The sequence below is a fragment of the Egretta garzetta genome, unplaced genomic scaffold, assembly GCF_000687185.1.
Source record: "Egretta garzetta isolate BGI_Z169 unplaced genomic scaffold, ASM68718v1 scaffold193, whole genome shotgun sequence".
Lineage (NCBI taxonomy): Eukaryota > Metazoa > Chordata > Aves > Pelecaniformes > Ardeidae > Egretta > Egretta garzetta.
Window position 1 is genome coordinate 811,438 of NW_009259117.1, and position 20,557 is coordinate 831,994.

The 20,557-nt window shown below is 40.5% G+C and overlaps 1 protein-coding gene across 1 annotated transcript in view; it reads left to right on the top strand.

Moving 5' to 3' along the window:
- Positions 1 to 20,557, top strand: part of EVC2 (EvC ciliary complex subunit 2) — a 70,968-nt gene that overhangs the window by 166 nt on the left and 50,245 nt on the right. Inside the window, exons 2-7 of the mRNA XM_035891123.1 lie at positions 328 to 382; positions 7,566 to 7,726; positions 8,266 to 8,331; positions 12,986 to 13,172; positions 15,213 to 15,322; positions 16,440 to 16,502. Of these exons, the coding sequence (XP_035747016.1) occupies positions 328 to 382; positions 7,566 to 7,726; positions 8,266 to 8,331; positions 12,986 to 13,172; positions 15,213 to 15,322; positions 16,440 to 16,502 (642 nt within the window). The remainder of the gene's footprint in view (positions 1 to 327; positions 383 to 7,565; positions 7,727 to 8,265; positions 8,332 to 12,985; positions 13,173 to 15,212; positions 15,323 to 16,439; positions 16,503 to 20,557) is intronic.

The following is a 20,557-nucleotide window of genomic DNA, read 5'->3' on the forward strand; positions in this document are numbered from 1 at the left end:
TTGAAATGGCAAAGAAAGATTATTTTATAGGAACAAACTAATAGCAAACCCTTCTGCTCCACTATTGCACAGGTAATATGAAGCATAAGTACAGTTTGAGCCCCAGGCGTGTATAGCTATACCGGGAGACAGCCATATACTGCTTGACAAGCTGTGGAAGATGGCTAAAGCCGTGTTGTGTCTTTTCTGGTAATTTTGGGAAACTCGAGGCTTTGTGGAACAGGATTCTGTCTAATTGTGAAGCATAAACTCAGCGTAAGAGTTTAATATTAGACATTTATGAAAGCAGTTCTTTTTTATAATTGCTCTCTTCTCTGTTAACTTTAGGTTATTAAAGATAATCTGTGGCTTCAAAAAGAGATGGGATGTCTCGGAATGCCAGGTATGTAACTGTTTTCTCTCTTTTCAGTTATGTGGGAGTCCCCAGACTCCCAGGGCATGGGTGTGAAGGTGGGCAAGGGACTTGAGCTGTGCCCTGGTGACCCGCTGTCGTTGGTGGGACTCTTGATCCTGGGCCACAGGGGAGTGTTTGCTCAGAAGTGAGGAACAAGTGTGCTCTAGGTTCCCTATAAATCTCATCTAGAATGGGACCCCTGTGAGAAGACCTTAGTTCATACCCTGCTATGAATCATTTTCAGGAGGAGCCCTATTTCCTCATTAAACATAATGACTTAAGGGGGCACCCTCTGATGCCCAGCATTCCCAGTGTTGTGGAAACCCCATACTACTTAAAGCTGATCAAGACCTTGTTGCTTTTCAGACACTAACTTAACCTTTACGCATTTACTAACACGGTTGCAATACCTACTCTTGAAGCTATTTTCAAAGACCTCTGCAATTACAATAACTAATATACTTTGTCCTGGACCAAGTTGTCAAAGACTCAGAGATGTAGGGGGACTGGAAGTGTTGCTGGGATGCTAATACTCTTTACAGCGGGTATCAAGTATACTTGTCGCTGATCTCAGATACACCGAGCGTCTCCAGTGGTAGTTGCCTTATCTGGTTGAAATAGGATACCCTGATACTTAGAGAAGTCCCTTATAGTTTGGAGGAGCTGCATCTGAGGGCTGACTGCCAGAGGGTCTTTGCATACATTTGAACAAATCACTTGGTTTCTCTGCGTCTCTGGTCTTCATTTTCTTTATATGTGTATAATAAATAGTGTGCTGCCTCACGGAAGGGTAGTGGAGATGAGTACCCTGAAAGGTTACGACATCCTCATGCAAGCACATTAACAGGAGCAATGCAGTGTCTGAAATAGACTCCCCCCATGGCTGTGGTTCCCCAAGAGATGATTTCATGACATGCATTTGCCAAGAAATTACACGCTCTGAAGCAGTCATCTAATTTCTTTGCACTGTGCCATGGCTAATTGACAAATGGGTTTATTAATTTAAATATGAAAGCAAATAGTTCAGATTTGCTGAGCTTCCTTGCTTTTTTCCTGTATTTATTCAATGTCATCTTTGCTGCTCGCATCTTGCTTTCTGATGGGTTGCAAATTACCGTCCACTGAGAGAGGAAATGCGTGCAGTTTTGTAGTTTAGAAGAACCTTCTGTCAGTAAAGAAAAAGTAGGGCAATTGAAAGATTTTGACACACAGTATCTTTTTGTTAGTGGTTCAAAATAGTGTGGCCAGCAGGAGTAGGGAAGTGATCATCCCCCTGTACTCAGCCCTGGTGAGGCCACACCTCGAATGCTGTATTCAGTTTTGGGCCTATCACTACAAGAAGGACATTGAGGTGCTGGAGCGTGTGCAGAGGAGAGCGATGAAGCTGGTGAGGGGTCTGGAGCACAAGTCTGATGGGGAGTGGCTGAGGGGTCTGGGGTTGTTTAGTCTGGAGAAGAGGAGGCTGAGGGGAGGCTTTATTGCCTCTGCAAGTGCCTGACAGGAGGGGGTAGTGAGGTGGGGGTCAGTCCCTTTACCCAAGTAACAAGCAATAGGATGAGGGGAAATGGCCTCAAGTTGTGCCAGGGGAGGGTTAGATTGGATATTAGGAAAAATTTCTTCACAGAAAGGGTTGTCAGGCACTGTAACGGGCTGCCCAGGGAGGTGGTTGAGTCCCCATCCCTGGACGTATTTAAGAGATATGTAGACATGGTGCTTAGGGGCATGGTTTAGTGTTGGACTTGGCACTGTTAGGTTAACAGTTGGACTCTATGATCTTAAAGGTCTTTTCCAACCTAAATGATTCTATGATTCTATGAAGTGCTGCCATTTTGTTAGTAGGTAAATGTATGTGTTAAATGAGGGGCTGCTACAAGCACTGAATTGTACGCTTGATTTTATAACTGAGAATTGTCCCATTCTAATAAATAGTAATTTTCAACATATTTAAAGCTAAGTTCTTTGGGGTTTGCTTAATCAAGGTACTAGGCTCTTTATTTCTTACTGAAGAAGTTCTCAAAGTAGCAAGATGGGAACTTCTGCATAAAACCTTTGTCACTGAAAATGGCCGTGTGAAACGGTTTGTGGCAGCACACTTGCCTCAGGGTTTTTGTTGGAAGCTTTTTCAAATTGTTTCTGAATAAGATGAGAGAAGGCAATCCCAGAATAGCCCTGTGATTGGGGAACACAATGGATTTTTGAGTTATATTTGAGTCTGCTCTGACTTACTCAAAAGAGGCCTGTAAAGTAGATTTGTTTTGTCTTGTTGATGCCCATAGTTTCTTTGACTTTGTAACTTGTAAAGCTAATGACAACATTCAAAACTGAAATACAGTAAATTACTACCTTTGCCTGTTCATTGTTGTGTGTAATTGAAAGGACTTCAAATTGGATCTTGTATCCTGGATGGTTTTCAGGATGGGGAATAATTCAGAACAACAACAACAACAATACAGTAACCAAGTATATTTAACTCTTTTCTTCCCCATGGAAATAAAACAAGATTATTCAAAGCTTTGCTGATAAATTCTGGGAGAAAACAAATCAGACTGCAGATGTGGGACTTGAAATATGCAGCCCTCAAGAGCTAAGAATTAGAATGACTGTCTTAGTTAAATTGGTTTTTTTTCCTCTCAGTTTCAGGTAATTTTTAATTCTGAACTTGACATTTGACAGACTTGTCAGAGTCTTCACTTTCCTATTGTAATTTGTCAGGTTAGGATGTGTTGTAGGGGCATGGGAGCCTTAAGGACATACCGGAGTCTTGCCTGCAAACGTATTGTAAGGCTAGTTTAATTTTGTGTCATCCTATTTAATTGCTGTGGCGAAGAATAACCTTCACCTTAACATGTATCAAGAACAAGTAAGGCACTATAGTGTTATACCTGCCCTTCTAATGGCGGTCCATCTGTGCCACTAACATGGTCAGCACTCGGCCAGATCAGTCCAGTGGTAAAGGCCTGTGCTTTGGCACTGAAGGTCCCTGCTGTTACGCGGAATTGTTACCAGAGGACAATACACTGATCACAAAGAGAGGACAGTTTCTTTTCTTAGATACCCATCCTTCCACTCTCAGCCTGTGTGAACACAGACCCACTCTCGCCACAGTCTCCACATGGTAGGTGCGTTTTGTACCAGGTCGGATCCTCTCTGTATTTGCACACCCTGAGCAGCGAGTGAACGCAGTGAGAGCAGGGAGTGGGGAGCTCTCCGTCCCCAGCGTATGGCGTGTGCCTTGAGCCTGGCTGCTGGAGGTCCAAAAGAGCAAAAGAGCACCACCCAAAGCAATAGTGCACAAAGCTGAGGAGTGGCAAATGGCTACCTGGGGAGAAGAGCAAAGAAAATTGAACAGCATTAAGTAGGGGAGACTGTTCTGATCAACTGTGCATTTGTCATTTCGTATTGCTGTGGTGCTGTACATATGTGGGACTGAGTGAATGCTATAGCAATGTGAGATGTAACATGTTACACTGATCTGCCAGCTGTTTCAGCCATATTAATAATATATAGCTATATTAATATTATATAACATTTCTTGTTTTCATTTTGTAATTCAATACAGAATCGACCTACCAGCACTGGTAATTAGCTAGGAATATGCAGTTTAAGACAGGGTTCTCGCATATCTGTTTATATTGGGTTTATGGAGGATTAAATAATGGGAAAACATTTTAGTAACGTGCTACTTAAAAGTAAGATAAAATATTTAACAACTTGATAACACGCTGTAAAAATGTGGAATGTTTAATTAAGGAAAACAAAGAAAATTTCCTCTTAAAGATGGTGATACTGTCTCACATCTCAAAAGAAAGCGAAATCACTGCCTTTCTTTGATGAACTGTTTCACTTGGCATCTTTGGAGATGTTTGCAGGAAAGCCCCAGATTAAGCCTCATGCTCTGCTGGTTTGCTTGCTGGGAAATGTTTTGGCCTGGGGCGTTGTACGCTCCAGGAGTGCCTGGTGTCGGCCTGGCAAGCCCAGCTGAGAGGGGGTTGTTTGGGCTGTGTGTAAGAACAGTAAAATGGTAAAAACCATTCCCCTGCTTTGCAAAGTTTCCCTTTTGAAAAGGAGTGGGAATAATTTCCAATTAGAAACTAATGGAAGTGAAGACCATGCAGCTTTGATAATGGCTTTTCTGAAAACAGCCAGAAAAATGGCGGAGATTGAAGCTGTAAGAAGAAAAGAGAGTGGAAGGAACGAGGAGCCCACAGAGTCAGTGTAAGAATTGGGATGCACCTCTGAAGGGGCACTGACAATGGTGTGCTCGCACTTCTGAGCAGCAGGGTATCCGAAAGAAAGCTCGATGTTTGTTAGTGAAAGGCCTCAGGAGTCAAGTATTAGTATTTTCCAACCTCAGATGAATCTATTTGTTAAAAGAAAACCCAATTTCATAATGGAAATCTAGAATAGATGTGAATACCGCAGAATGTGTTATGTCTGTACCATCCTTTCTGAGGTACACAGTGTGCAGCTTTTCAAGCAATCAACCACCTATAATCCATCTAGGACCATACCTGAAAAGAAACAGCAGGTGAATTGATAAATACAATTATGTTGTCTTGATGTTAAGAGTATGCAGCAATTTATGTGGAAAAGCAGTTGTGTTCTTGTAGGTCAGCCAGACCAAGCTGTGTAATGTTCTAGTGACAAATATATGTGGATCAGGGAAAAGTTATTTAACTGACAGTTGATACTACAAAAAAAAATGAGAGAGAAAAGTGCTGCTTTACTGGCAAGGCAAACCAGCTATTATAAAACAGCCTATATTGTTAAAAATTAATAGTAAAGATGAGAAAAAATCTGGAGGAAGGCAGTGGCACATGTTGCTGTACAGACATGTGTCACACTGGTCTGTTTAAGCAAAACCTTCCACTGAGTGCTGGGAAGATACAAGTGAATTTGCAGAAGTATCCTTGTAATCATCAACGTTGAGGCTGCTTAACATAATGTCAAGAACCTGCAAAATCCCCAACCTCCAATTACCAATGATGGAGCAGCCCAATAACATGCCTGAAGACTTCTGCTGGGAGCCGGGCACGTTATCTTGGGATTTTAAGTGATGACAAAGCACAGCTTGAAAACAGACTCATCTGTGTCATTAGTAATGCAGAGATTTATTCAGAGTCAAATAACATGATCAGTTAATTGGGGGAGTATCAGGATTTGCTGTCACATGAGAAGTGCAGTTGAGTGTGCTGATGGGGATGTCAGGCTGCACAGGGCACCAGAACAAAAGATATTTTATAAAACAATTACCCCTCTCTTGTTGGCTGATCTCCCTCATCCAAAATACAAAAGGAAATGATCAGCTAAATAAGAAGCACTTTCAAGGCAGTAGTTGCTCCACCCAGCTCATACATTTTGCCATTTTGACTTCTGTCTCTTACAAAGCTCTACAAAGAAGCTCCATGTCTTCAGGCAGGCTTTCTGTTTACTATAAAGTGCATCTCCTGCAGTCTGGCAAGAAAACTAAAAGGAGATTGGGTGCTCCACCTCCACAGGAACGGGGTGGCAATTGCATTACTACATGAGAGACACAGTAAATATAAAATTAATCTTATTCAATGTTCTTGAAACACAGATGTGCCATGCATGGCTACCCTGAAAAAATTCTAACCCCAAAGTTATGCAGACATTTGGTATTGTAATTATACATATTACTGTTCTAGCCAAGTTTACCTTGTTGTTTTTACGGTCCCTAAATTAGTCTGAGTCTGTTGCATTGTATAACAGTGGTTTAAGTATTTAAGTAAAATGTAAAGAAGTGAATTAGAACTGACAGTAAAATATAAACAACTAGCTTTTCCTGTCCCATATATCCACAGTTTTGTCCAATATAAACTACTCCCTCGCAGATAAAAAGCATGGGAAGACAGTGAAGCTCCGCAAGGTACACGTCCATCTGCGTTCTGTAAGCAGCAGGACTACCTCTCCTTCATTATGTTAACAGAAATCTTTTCAGTGATTCATGTGCATCAGTGCTTCAGGGCCCTTTCCAGGACCTCCTTTTAAAGGGTCCAATTCTGAATGCTCTGTGCGTGTCTTTTCTATTTATATCTAACAGTATTTCTCTATATTGTTCTTCCAACAAAGCAGTGTCTTTTAAAAAAAAAATGCTGCTTCTCGTGTCAATGAGATTTTAGTATCTTCAGCTTTTCATACTTCATTAACCTGTAATAGGTTTCTTAAAAATTAAGACTTTATAGAAAAATGCCATTTGCTAAAAATCTTTGCTTTTTAATGAGAGGTTTTGTTCTTATGAATATACATTGCTAATGATTAAAATATGGGATTTAAAAATAAGTAATAAATGAGAACTATTATGTAAAGAACGAAAAAAGTATCTTCTTTAAACAGACAGCCAGCTATCATTTTGAAATTTTCGTTACATTTTTTTATTTCATTCGGCAGCTTTACCTTTTGACAATTTAGTATATTAAATTATTGATTTTTAGTATAAGCTCCTTTTATTAATGTCACAGGTGCTTTTACTTTAGTAGATGAAAGTGATACGATTTCAAAACTGTTCTTGTAATTTTGTGTGATATCATGGACCAATCTTTCATAAAAATATAAGAGTATAAGCTAGCATTTATGTTGCTAATTACTAAATTGAGGAGTGTTTGATTTGATGGCACTCCAATTCAGCTGAAATGTAACCGAGACCCTTACTCAACTGAGAAGTACTTTTATTCTGAATACGTATTGACATGGTTAATGGTTAATTGGCAGACTGTATCTCTGAAGAAGAACACCCTTAGCACTGAGGCCACTCATAGTAGAGTGCTTCAATTATTTATGCTTTGCTGAAAATTTGTGTTGAAAATATTACCAGTTGATTTAAGGCTGAAACCTTTTAATTCATGCATTAGATGCTTTACATTTAAATGGCAATAAGTTTTCTGTGGGGTATGTGTGAGTTCCCTAGGTAGGAAAATTTTGTTCTAACTCCTGCTAGGTTTTGTGGGGCAAATCCCATCTCTGTTTCCTGTCTGGCCTCATGTCTCTGTTACCTATACTGATTTTAAGTGCTTAGAGGGAGAGCATGCTGGTTGCTGTATGCACACAGAGCACCACGTACCACGAACCCCATCCCTAGCTGGAGTCTGCACCAAGCTGCTGCCGCACAGGAGCCAGCTCTAGCTCTAACGCAGAGTGTTGCCTTGGCTTTCAGCAATGCCCGTATCTCTGGTCATTCAAGCAAACGAAGCCCCTCACCGGCTCTTGACTTCTGCAGCCTCAGACGATCAGTGGAGCCATTCGCTGTTTGCTTTGATACCCTCATGGACAAAGAAGATTTTGTTCAAACGAGAGTCTTCTGTTAACCACCAGCTGGTCAGTAAAAGATAGTTTGCCACTTTTAATATTTGTAAGGATTGTAGCAATTATATCAAAAGTGAACATTGCTGGGAATTTACTACCCAATTAGTATATTTCTAATTCTGTCTTAGGTGATTATGTTCACTTGAGATAGCTTCAGCAACACCAACTAGTTGTGAGACTTCCAAAGAAATACTGTGACAGATACAACTATGTGATTGCTGCGTAAATTCTGATAGACACTTAGTAAAGAAATGGATCTGTATAGTCTGATGAACTTTGTGCATACTGTATTTTGTTAGGGAATTGTGATAGCCAAAAGATTAATATATCAATTAAGATCTTAGTAATTACTTGTGGGAATAAGTAGCTAATATAAATTTGGACTAGAAAAAAATATTAACTATTGGGATAACAAAGCTCTTAAATTTGAAGGTGATTAATACCTCTACATTTTTTTTCTCATTTCATTATTTACATAATTTAAGTTGTGCTGCAGTTTGTGAATTATGATATTTTCATACACTATGTAGACTTTTCCCCTTCCTCCACAGCCTGAAGATGTATCAAATACGTCAGTGTCTTCTGGATTTGGAATAATCCTTCAGAAATGTGGTGTGGTAAGTTTTCTTACATTTGTCTTGTTAATTTGGTAGGAAATTTGTACCCAAATGTCCTTTAAAAAGTGGAACAGAATTGTGCCCATGCTGAGTATTTGGGAGAATGTCCATTTTGATGTTAAGATGGTTGCATCCTCTGTAAGAGGCACAGTTGTGCAATGTTGATTCAAAACTGAAGGAAGTCAGTGAAATCTTCTCTCAGACTTCAGGGGATTCTACATTGTGGTCAAGGTAAATATCTCAGTGTGAATTTGTTAAACTATAAATGGGCAAAGCCCAGTGAACTTTGGAAATCAGCCTCGGGGCTGGGCAGAGATAGAGACAAACTTCTGAGGCGCTCTCCTGGCTCAGCCATGGGTGCCCTACCTGTGTCAAGTATGGACTCCTTTCAAAGGATGGGGCACTGAGCCCCATGATGCCCATTGTGTCTTTGGGCATCCCATCACACAGCCATAGAAAAGCCAGTGTGTCATAGTCTGCATATTCAGTGGGACTCAGCTGTAGCACAGTATTTAATGAAAAAAATGTTTCATTGACTTGTGTAAAATGCTTATAATGAGCAAAGACCTCCCTTCTAAAGGAAATTTTAAACCTTCCATTTTATTTTTACTTTATGTGGCACAGATTGGTAGATTTACCTAGACTGTTATTTTTTTCTTTCTTTTTTTTCCCTGCTTTTTTTTTTTGTCTTTTTACACTGGATGAAGCAAGTCTGAATTTTTATAATTAGAGGCAGTTCATCTTACCTGCCCCTTGGAGAGAGAAAGCACATGCAACTTTAAGACAAATCTGAATTCAGCCACTGAAGTGCTGCATACGAGGGTAGAGGACTCAGTAACCAGTACATAAGAGGTGACATTATAACCTGCACCAGATCATTTGCATAGAGAAGAATGAATATGCATCACATCTCATAGCACTAATTACCTGTTGTTATTGAAATGGCGGCATATCATAATTAATGAGGCTGAATAGTGAGTATTTCAGACATAAGCAGTAACACAGAATCTTCTGTTTTTCCAGCTGTAGATTCCCAATTTTTATGTCAGAGCCTCTCGGAAAGAGAGTTTGAGACAGTTACATCGTGTTTTATTCTGCTCTTTATAGCACAGTCTCACACAGCCTCATTAAAAATTGTGAAATCCTGCTGTGCAAGATCAAACTTAATCTGTTATAGATGCTAGAATTATCAGAAAATAATTTTTCAGTGCTATTAGTTGTAAATTACTGAAAACTATGCAATTGTATGTGATTGTCTTTCACCTTCAAATGCGGTTCACATTTTATTTTCCTTTGGTTACCTTGTCATCTTCTTCAGTCCTAATTCGTCTGAACAGATGCTTTCCTGCTAAGAGGCAGACTGGCCATATGGTGGTCTTTAACTGTTTTAAATGGAAAAAAGTGAATTTTGCACATTTGCCTCCTCCTCCCATGAGTGGCTCCTGAGAGCATGGAAATGACATATGTATACTTCTTGGAATCAGGATTTTTCCACCACCTTATTGCACAAATACCCTTACTGAACCTGGGGTGTTTAAATTTTACCTATGCTTCCAGCACCTAGTCCCTTCCTTCTTCCCAGAAATGTGTTCCTTTAAGAGCTTCATTCCATAGTATGGCATGAACTTTTCTGTAATAGCACTTCATAATGACAGTAATCTTTAGCAGAACTGAAGTAAATCTTTAAATTTGACTGTTAAGTTTTTAACACGTTTACCTGTCTCACTTCTCAATCTCCTAAGCATTCTAGCATTGCAGATAATTTATGATTCTATGATCCTTCTTTTTTTTTTTTTTCTTCCTTTCCTCTTTCTAGTTGTTCTAACTTATTCCCAAGGACCCTCTGTTCCTTTCACTTCCATGGCAATTCCTTCCTCCTCTCTTTTCTCCTAGCATGTGCCGGCTCTTGCTGTGGTTCTTTCCCTCCACTCTCCCAGGTGCCTGAAGTGACTTTGCTGTGCTGCAGCAGCAGAGAGAAAATGGGGTACGGTTTGCTTGCAGGGGGTGATGATGCACACACTGTGCTGCAGCAGCAGAGAGAAAATGGGGTACGCACTTATGCATCATCAGTGGCTGCTATTGGGTTCGGTTCCTGTAGATGATTGGCAGCATAATCTGCTCCAAAAGCAAGAAAAAACATTTGTCAGGCAAATAAGAGGAGCAAGTTATATCCAGTGGCCACTGATCCTAAGGTTCGGGGAGAGGTCAAACCCAAGGGCTACTCATCTGCTGCTTTCTCCAGTGCTATCAGGAAAAAAAAAATCCGAATTCTTTCAACCCCTTTGCAATTTAGCTTAAAATTGACTGCCAGTCAAAAATAAAGAATGCAAAATATGTATTTAATATTAATCAGAGATGCATCAATTGTGGCCTCTTGGTTGCCTGTGGAAGGTTGTGGTAGGAGATAGGTGGTACAGTTGGGATACCTCTGAAGGGTTGCTTTGTTTAGGCACTGAATTAAGAATTTTATTAAATGAAAAAAAAATGAAAAGAAAGTGCAAAATTGGTTGGAGAAAGAGAATGAACAGTGTGTGGGAGTGTGCCTCAGACCTCCTGCCTAGGGGAAGGAGAGGACTGATGCTGCCATATTCCCCCACCTGCCTGTGAATATACAGATGCTACTTTCGCTGCCTATTTTATTCTAGGAATTTATCTAAATTACTGTTTATATCCCCTCTCCAAATGTAAAGCAATATATTTGTACCTGATTAGAAGCACAAGAAGAAACCCTGAAATCCTCATTTTTTGCCTTCATCTCACAGAAGAACAAGGGAATGGTATGGGTAAATGAAGGGAGGAAAAAGGTTTTTTATTTCCTTCTGTTTCCCCAGCTCCTTCTTTTGCTGGTGCATACATGTTTCTCTGCACAAGTCCATCCACACTGTGGAGCATAATACAGTATTAACAACTCCTGTAGTTTGAATCTTGAACCTTTCAAGGTGTGTTTTCTTGTTTTGGTGATTCAGTCAGGGTCTCTGCTTTGTGGCTTTGGGATTTCCTCTATGTGGCTTTGAGGCGTCTCCTTTTTTGCTTCATTTGTGCTTTTTAAAGCAAGTTTCTCACCTTTGTGACTGCACAGGAAAGGTTGAAAAGCATATTGTCTGCATCATGCCAGTTCAGAAATCAGGAGAGAGAAAAGCTGCCCAAAATATATCACATGTTTAGTATTTGGTGATTTTAAGTCTCATAAATGTTGGGGTATAATTCGTGATATACAAACATATGGAATTGGTAATGCTTTCGTCACAAATATAATTAAGACTATTTTTGTATGTGCTAACGGTTATTTGCAGAATCTAGTACAATAAACAGTTAGGGTTTTTTCCTCCATAAGATTTGTTTAGTACAATTGAGGTTGAACTTGTAATGAGTTCAGAAAATTTGGTGTAGTATACCAAGGAGAGTTAGTTATACAAACAGATTTAATCAAATGTACTTTAATCATTGTCACTTAAATAGAAAAATGCAAGCTGAGGAATAAGTATTTCAATAAACTGTTTCTTCTCCTTGATCCATAAGGTATCTTAAAACTGTAATCTGTTTCTATACTGAATTCGTAGGAAATGCAGGGATCAGTGGTGCACAATGAAATCATAACTACATACGTTGAGCCCTGTGGCTGCCATGAACTCTGCTGTGATTTCTGAAGTCTATTGCAATTCATATTTTTAGAACTCATTTCTGTGGGGCTGCTTTATTATTTATGTTTGCTGGTGTCCAGGTACAGAGTAGACATTTCCTAAAAATGAGGAGGAAAAAAGAGAAAGGCTCGGCCTGAATCATACTTTGGTCAGTTAAATAAGTGTTAATTTGGTGTCATCATTAGAAGCCCGATACAGCATCATGGCTATAATACAGGCCAACATATTATAGACCTGATAAAGTTTTAGACAGTTCTGGTTTAATATGAGTTACAGGGGAAGGCAGTTTGCAAGGTGAGAGGTCAGTAAGCAACTCTGTGCTCAAAGTAATTTCATTTAGAGGGTATCATTACTCAATAAGAGTTAACAGCCTAATGGAATAAATAAATAAAATCATGTGAGTGCATGTTGCTAGAGATTGGTGATTATCTTATGAACCTCACCACTAATTGGCAGCAGAGGTGTGAAGTCCAAGTCCACTGGTAGCTCCCTCAGTGCTCCCATAGGAAGGGCAAATCAAGGCAGCTGGCACCCTTTTGAGAGTGTGGTTGCCGTGAAAAAAAGAGAAATAGAGACCAAAACTGCATGGAGAGAATGAATTTGCAGCAAGGGCAGCTTGCAAAAGAAACATCCTTGTGGTACAGAAGTTCAAAGTTAAGAATTTTCCAGACTTGCCAGTTAGGAAGTTATGATCCAGTTCTGTGTTGTATGAGGCATCATGGGGATATTCAGATTTTTGTTTTTGCGTCTGGCTCTGCATGAGCTGGGTTTCTGACTTCTGGCTTTCTGTCCCTTTGTCTCCAAGCAACAGCTTGACGTACCAAAGATCAAAATCTCCTTGGGAGTTTGAGATCAAACTGAGTGTGGTGCCATTTGCAGGTCACACAGGATGCCTTCAGAAAATAAGTTTACACATTTAATGAACTTTTATTAGTAATAAAGATGATGAATTTTGCTGTTAAGATGCATATACAGCCATTTTTCACCATTAATACTAATATTTTTGTTTTCAGGTGGATGTTGAACATGACCCTCAAACTGCATACATTACACTTCTGATTAATAACACCAACACGCTGCTCTCAACAAACATTACAGATCTTATCCTCCTGGACAACATCACTGGTCTACGTGTTCAAAAAAACAGTGGTAATAAGAGCACAGATGGCATACAGATTTACAGGAAAAGATTCTTGCAAGGTAACAAAATCTGCAGGGAAGTAACCCTGCTTACGCATGTGGAAGAGCATCTGTTCAAATCACAGTAGTTATTTATTTATTTTTGGTGGTGTAAATTCTCCAATTATCAGTTAATACAGGTGAAAAACTCTGGGAAAGGTTTTGTGCTGCAGTTTACAATTCTATTAGCTCACATTTTGACTCCCACCTTTGAACTGCTTCTGATCTCTGAGGCACAGAAGTGAGCCCCTGTACTCTGTAAAAGTCGCCGCCGTCAAAATGAAACAGAATCTTTCATGATGGAATTTGTTCATTCTGGATGTTTCTAAAAGCTGCTGCACAAGCCATTTTAATCATATGTGACGAGTCTTCCTTCTTTAGCCAAGCGTGGCAGATTGGCTTGCTGGGGTATTGAGGTGCATTGGAATTGCAGAAGGCCATGCTAGCAGGCAGGGTGATTCATCAGAAATAAGGCAGCTCTTCTCAGCATCCATTCTCCCCAAACTGAGCAAATTATAAAATCAGTCAGTTCCTTTGGTAGAAATTGGATCACTGCTTATTCATAAAATTCTACATTTCTTGATTCCTTCATCTCCATTTTCTGAAGCATGAGCACATAGAAAATAAGCAGTTCGCTTTTGAGAGTCATGATGTTTCTCCTGAAGCTTCAGAAGTGTTCGGTGATACCTGTTTATGGTTGAAGTATCTAGGATTATAATAGTGTTTTACTGGTGAAAGATTTCCAAATAGGAAAGGAAAATAAGTAGACCTGGGGCTGCTGTCTGATTGCAAATGGATAACCAGACTCCATTTCTAATAACAGCAGTGTGAGTAGTGGTACTGATTACAGGGCTGGTTTTTTTGAAAATGTCCAGGAATTGCTGGCTCTCAACAGAGATTCCTAAGAAAGAATGATCCCTGAGAAAGAATAGAAAAATGGTTTGCAGAGCTGATCTAGTAAATCAAGTTGGAGCAATTATTTATTTACAGTTACTGAATCTGGAACTGAAACTAGCTTTTCTAGCCCATACACGTTGCACAAATCAGCATGAAGAATACTGAAGTGGAAGAAAATCCAGCAGAACAGATTTCTGCGTAGGTTAAGGTTTGGTCATTACCATGTCAGTCCTGGGGCCAGCCCATACCTTCCCACTAGGACTGGACAGAAAGGCTATGCCTACACTGGCGTATGTACTGTCATGCTGCATGTTAGCCATAATAATTTTTCAGTGCTCCAGTGCACTGTGAATCAAAATTCAGCTGAAATCTCAGAATTCTCTTTAGTTTCAGTGGGAGGAGAACCAACCAGCTAGTGTTTAGAATGTAGGCTGTCCATTTTATAAAAAACCATATTTTTAAATATTTCATCTTGAGTTTTGGTATCAGCCAAAACATGATGCTTTACAGCAGCTTCAGTCACCATTTAATGCAGTTTCCAGACCCTGGGCCAAATTTGGTTAAGTTGTCAGAGGCAGCAGATACAAAGGATGTTGCTGGGCTCATGTGGTGAGGAACTGTCTGCTCTGGATGTGGGGCATCTTCTTTGTCAGAAGGGAAAATCTCCAGTGCTGTCCAAGCTTTCCCCAGGGATCTTTGAAAAATTTTCCTGGCACAGAGCAAATCTATCCGTACCCCTCCTCTCTGGACTATGCTGGTAGGCTCTGTCTGCCTACTCTGCTGAATTCCCTTGAAGTCAGTGTTGTGAGTTTACTGCAGCTTGGCTCCTAGGAGAGCACTTTTGCTGGTGAGGAAGCACAGTCTAGAGGGAAACCTAAAAAGCTCCTCAGATGTTTTATTCATATTGAACTTGCTTTTCAAATATTGCAACCATCTGTAACTGCTGCTGAGCTCAGCTGGGTGCTCAACTCTTCAGAGATTCACACCCAGTCTTCTTGTGTAAAAAGTGATGGGTAACTGTAGTGGATTGTTTTCAAGTCAGTGTAGCTACTGTTCTGTTTAAGAAAATGCAGACGTGATTACTTAGAAGCCACTATTGCACTGGCAGATGCACCTCACCTGCCTAACCTACAGAATTCAGGGTTTTTTTCTCTGTTTTAACAGGTGGAGAACACTTTGCAATCAACTACCCTGCACTTCTTGATGCAAAAGAAATGTGGGATGGCAGGGTCTTGACATTGCCTGTGAAGCTAACTTTCAGGACTTCATCACAGGTATTTCCTTTACAATTTTATTTTGCGCTTCACAATTTTTGTAAACACAAAGTCTCCAAGGTGGTTGTTGTCTGCCTAAGAAATGAGGCCTGCATGTAATGAAATGAAGTTCTTAGGCTGTCTGGTTGTTTACCATGAATTTATAAATAATGAGTTATTCTTCATAGCTCAGGAAGTCCTAGACCTCCTTAAATAGGTGAAGTATGTTTGTGTGTTGTCCTGTAGCTTTTCTCTGTACTTTTTGTATTTTTCTCCAGTTTATCTATGTATCCTGGAAATAATGGTGTTCCACATACTTATTTGTGTATTCCTGTAGTCTGTGAGAGATTGAAAGTTTTGCCATATTTTTATCACAAAATAATTTCTTTTAACCAAAAAAATAGTTGCAGCAAAGGAAAAACCTCCGTGCTCATAAGGAAGACACTTTTTTAGTGTGAGAGCTATGAAGCTTTGAAAGAGATTTTTTCAGAAAAGCTGAGGAATCTTCATCCTTGCTAATTTTTGAGAACTCAGTTGCACCAGGCTCTGAGACAACTGGACTACTGGAGTTAGCCTGGCTTTGAGTAGGAGGCAGGACAAGTAGTTTCTTCCAAAGTAAAATTTTCCAATTCTTAAATAAGGCTTGATATTTTTTCTGTGGTTTTCGTAATTGCATGTAATTTGAACCTGCAGATGTATTTTCATTTCAGCTGCTGTATCTCCTTTGGTTTAGAGGAAAAAATGTTCCATGTGCATGAGAGTGGTACTGGAGTGGTAGAGCAAGACTTCAAAAAACAGGGAAATGTAAGAGTAGAGACATATGCACCGACTGTGGCTCCTGTTCTGTGCATTTTCAGTCAAACCAGATTTTACAGGCGCGGCAAAATGTAATTCTGTGAGCACCAGAGTATGCCTCGCTGATTAGAAGGGCAGTGTATCCCACAGAGCAGCTGCTTCCACGTCTGTTAGTGTTACCACTAAGTACACTGCATTTTCTTATCACATTTATTTCAGCTTTAAGCTTAATGAGGAGTATAGCTTATCTTCTAAGGAGAGGCTTTTCTAGAGAGGCTGGGCTGTTTGCCAGTGGATTCTGCTCATTTTTTTAATGCATGTAATATTTTTATATCTCTCTCAGAATAAAACACATCTCGTATCATTGACAGCATCATTCACCATAACTGAAGAAGAAAAGACCAAGGTAAATTCTACAGTTTGGTATTATGTTGAGTCTCCTGCTTAAACTTATGGACAATCTAAACTAAATCCTAGAGCTAAGGATATACTCACGTACTTATCACTCGGCTATTGGCTATTCATCATACACAAGTTCCGCCTTCTCTGATTCTAAGAGGAAAAAAACAAGAGTCAAGATAGGGGGTCTTTGCTGTCTTAAATCAGCAGCATTTAGTATGGAAAATGTACAAACTTCCATTATATTCCTAGACATGTTTTTTCATTTGAAGAATTGTCTCGGCACAGACAGCTGTGATGAGGAATACACTCACCTGCTCCTGTGCTTAGCCACTTTTAGCTTTTTGCCTTTCCAAAAGGGTGGAGTTACCCTCCATGGATTGAGAAAAGGTTTCTGTATTGTGCTGATACACAGAAAATAGCTGTGTGGGGAGCCTGAGAAATAAAACTGCGGTAAGAGAGGCGTAGTTTATGTTTGCCTTTTGTATTTTAACTAGTCATCCTTCCAGCATGACTGTCTGTTCTTGGCTTCTGAATTAATACGGTTTCTAAGAGTCCAAATAAACCTTCTAAACTACATTGATTGCAGCAAACAGTGTTACTCTTCTAGATAACTTTTTATTAGAGAACTCCCCACTGCATCCATCAGTTTAATTGCTAGAGTAATCTGTTCACCAAACTTGGTTTTCTCCCCCAATCCCTCATTACTTTGACTGGCTGCTGTGTTGCAAGGGGTTTTTCTTTAAGGAGCTGTGGCTTGGTTGGCAAGAACACTATGATTATTTGTGTTCAGGCAGTAGAAAATAGTTTGTTTCACCCCAGAACATTTTTGCCATGGTTGTATCATTTGAAATCTAAAGTTCATGTGGATGGGGCTTGCTTGAAGATGTCCTGAGGATTAGATTGCTCATTCTTTCCATGGGCCTGTCCCATGAGTTCCTCTCCACCTTTAAAATCAGTAATCTATTTGGAGATTGGGCACAGGGGCCTCTTGTTCCAGCAGGTCTATTTTGCTGGGGATCTCTTGCCCTCTTAGCTTCTATTACTGTAATAGATATAAGTCCAGACTTGGCTTTCTTGTAGTTGAAGATCAGCTGCCCATTCTGTTAAAACGAAAGCCAGAATTAAATGTGATATAAAGTAAAACTGCACATGAGCTAGAGAATTCATTGTTCCTGGATAAAGATCTAGTAAGATTTAAAAGGATTGGGCGTTTGTATAGCTAAGAATTATTCTTGGAATTACCATAACTGTATTTTTTGGAAACTCTTACTCTTAAAGGTATAAGCCATGCAGTAGCTGATGGGGTTAGAAAAATAGCTTCATGAATGGTTTTCTGTAGAGTTCGGTGTGAATTGATCTGCAGCAGTTGGTGATGAAGTTACATTCACCTCAACCCACTGTGAAAACTCCTGCAATCTATTACTATACTTAAAACCTTTATAGTGTGGGTTTTTTCCCGACTTTAACTTGATAATTAGACCTCAACAAGTTCTTGGAAACTATTCCATAGTTTGGCGAAATTGGCTCAGCTGCATTTGAACTTGCTAAATCAACAGGTCTTGTAATTAAAATGTGTGGTAAAGGTGTGTGGAGAATACTGTTAATTTTTGAAAAATAAAGCTTAGAAATTATGGAACACATCATGTTTCATATGCATAATATTTGCCTTTGGGCTGTGGCCACGCATAAGGTGTTTCAGAAAGAAATCAATTTGTGCAAGGATATTATGATCAGCTGAACAAGGTGCAATGTATTGTATTTCGTCCATGTCTTCAGCTGTCATAAAAGTTCTCAATCTCAGATTTTATTTATTAAAAATCAATATTTAAAGCTGTTCATGGGTGTGGTAAAGCCAACACACATGTGTGACTAAGTGGATATTAAATGTTGACTTTGGGGACAGAAAAGAGAAGAATTAATTAGGTAGTCATGGCAGTGCCATGCTAAATTGGTCCTGCCAGCTTTCACATGGTTTTCTTGCACAGTTGGCTACTGTGCTGTTCATTAACGTTTTACAAATCATGTGGATGTTCTCTTCTACACCGCTGGAAGAAAGTGCTTGGTTGCCTGTGACAAGGTAATTTTGCGGGTTATGAAAAAATATGAGTGCTGCTCATCTGAGTGTCCATGCTGGATGCCTTCCCACAGTGCTTCAGGGGCTGTGAGTACTGTGTGCCTGTGCCCTCAGCTGGGTGGTTTTGATGCTGAATGGGAAGCTGTAGTGAAAAGGCTGTGTTGTGGTTTAACCCAGCTGGCAACTGAGCACCACGCAGCCGCTCGCTCACTCCCCCCTCCCTCAGTGGGATGGGGGAGAGAATCGGGAAGGAGAAGAAAGGTTAGAGCCGTGGGCTGAGATAGAGACAGTTTAATAAGAGAAAATAATAATAATAGTAATAATGAGAATGGTAACAGAATATACAGAATATACAAAACAAAAGATGCACAATGCACTTGCTCACCACCCGCTGACTGATGCCCAGCCCGTCCCGAGCAGCGATCACTCCCCCCGAGCCACGATCAGTCCCCGAGCAGCGATCACTCTCCCTGCAGCCAACCGACCGACTAAATCCCCCCCCGAGCATGACGTTCTATGGTATGGAATAGCTCTTTGGTCAGTTTGGGTCAGCTGTCCTAGCTGTGTTCCCTCCCAGCTTGTTATGCACCTGGCTGAGCAGGAGAAGCTCAAAAAGTCCTTGAGTAGTCTGAGCACACTTGGCAACAACTAAAACCATCAGTGTGTTATCAACATTCTTGTAGTACTAAATCCAAAACACAGCACTATGCTAGCTTCTATGAAGAAAATTAACTCTATCCCAGCCGAAACCAGGACAGGCTGAAAGTAATTTCTTCCACCTAAGCACATTGCACGGGATAGATGGTAATAATTACTTTGGTCTGGTTTCCACCAGGCTTGCTTCCCTCAGCATCCTTTAAACCAGTGGGAACGCAGCAATTTTTGAAAGAAACTTGGGCCTGTAATGCCTCTTCCCACTATTGGGATGGCTTAAGAAGTTAGCTTAGGATATGGGTTTTGAGGCTCACTGGTGTGCCAGTGATTTGAAGGTCTGCCTGCAGTGCCAACACTGGTCCTGTGCTGTGGCTTGTGCAGGGGCTCTGGTACCTGCCTGCATCACCCACTGTGATGCTTTCAGATGCCATGAGGTGCCTGCTGTGTCCTCCTGCTTGGGTTTACAGCTCCTCGATGACATGGGCTGTCCTTCCAGAACCCATTTTCTCTAGGTATAAAAGCACAGATAATTCCCTGTCTGTTTTTCTCCATTGGAGCTTAAACTCTGACAGAACTGCCTGCCCCGATGCAGGCTGACTGTCTCACCGTAGGTCTCTTGTTTTAGTTAGAAAGCATAGGATCGTTCCCTAGCCAGCACTTTTTCTCTATCAAAACTTAATCAGCTTCATTTCAGCTTCACTGAACCCATACTATCACCAGACTCCTGGTTTCCCCGGAAGCCTAGAGAGATCCCTAAATTTCACAGAGTGCTTGGAAATTAGACAAATGAGAGTGAATTCAGACAAAATGATAAAGTAGTTCCAAAGTAGAATTTTTTTTCCTAAGTATTATCTACAGCATCTCCTGTTCCTTGAAAGAGGTAGGACCTTGCCTTGGTGTGCAGGCCTCAAGGAGAACCCTTCTGTGATTCCCTCTTGTCCACCTAGTACAACCGGAGAAGCTGGGGTCAGCAGATTGACTTCAGAGGAATTGCATTTTTTCCAAGTCACACACAGATGTGTGTTGGCTCTGTGACTGTTCAAGGGGTATGGGCAATACCTTTTGATCTCTGAAGGGAGTAAACACTGGGTTAGAGAAAGGAGTTATTTAATATGTATGTAATCGTCTTCCAAGATGATGGGGTGCTGGTGTATGAAAAGCTGGACATGAGCCGGCAATGTGCGCTGGCGGCCCAGAAGGCCAACCGTACTCTGGGCTGCATCAAAAGCGTGGCCAGCAGGTCGAGGGAGGGGATTCTGCCCCTCTACTCTGCTCTGGTGAGGCCTCACCTGGAGCACTGCGTCCAGCTCTGGAGCCCTCAGCACAAGAAG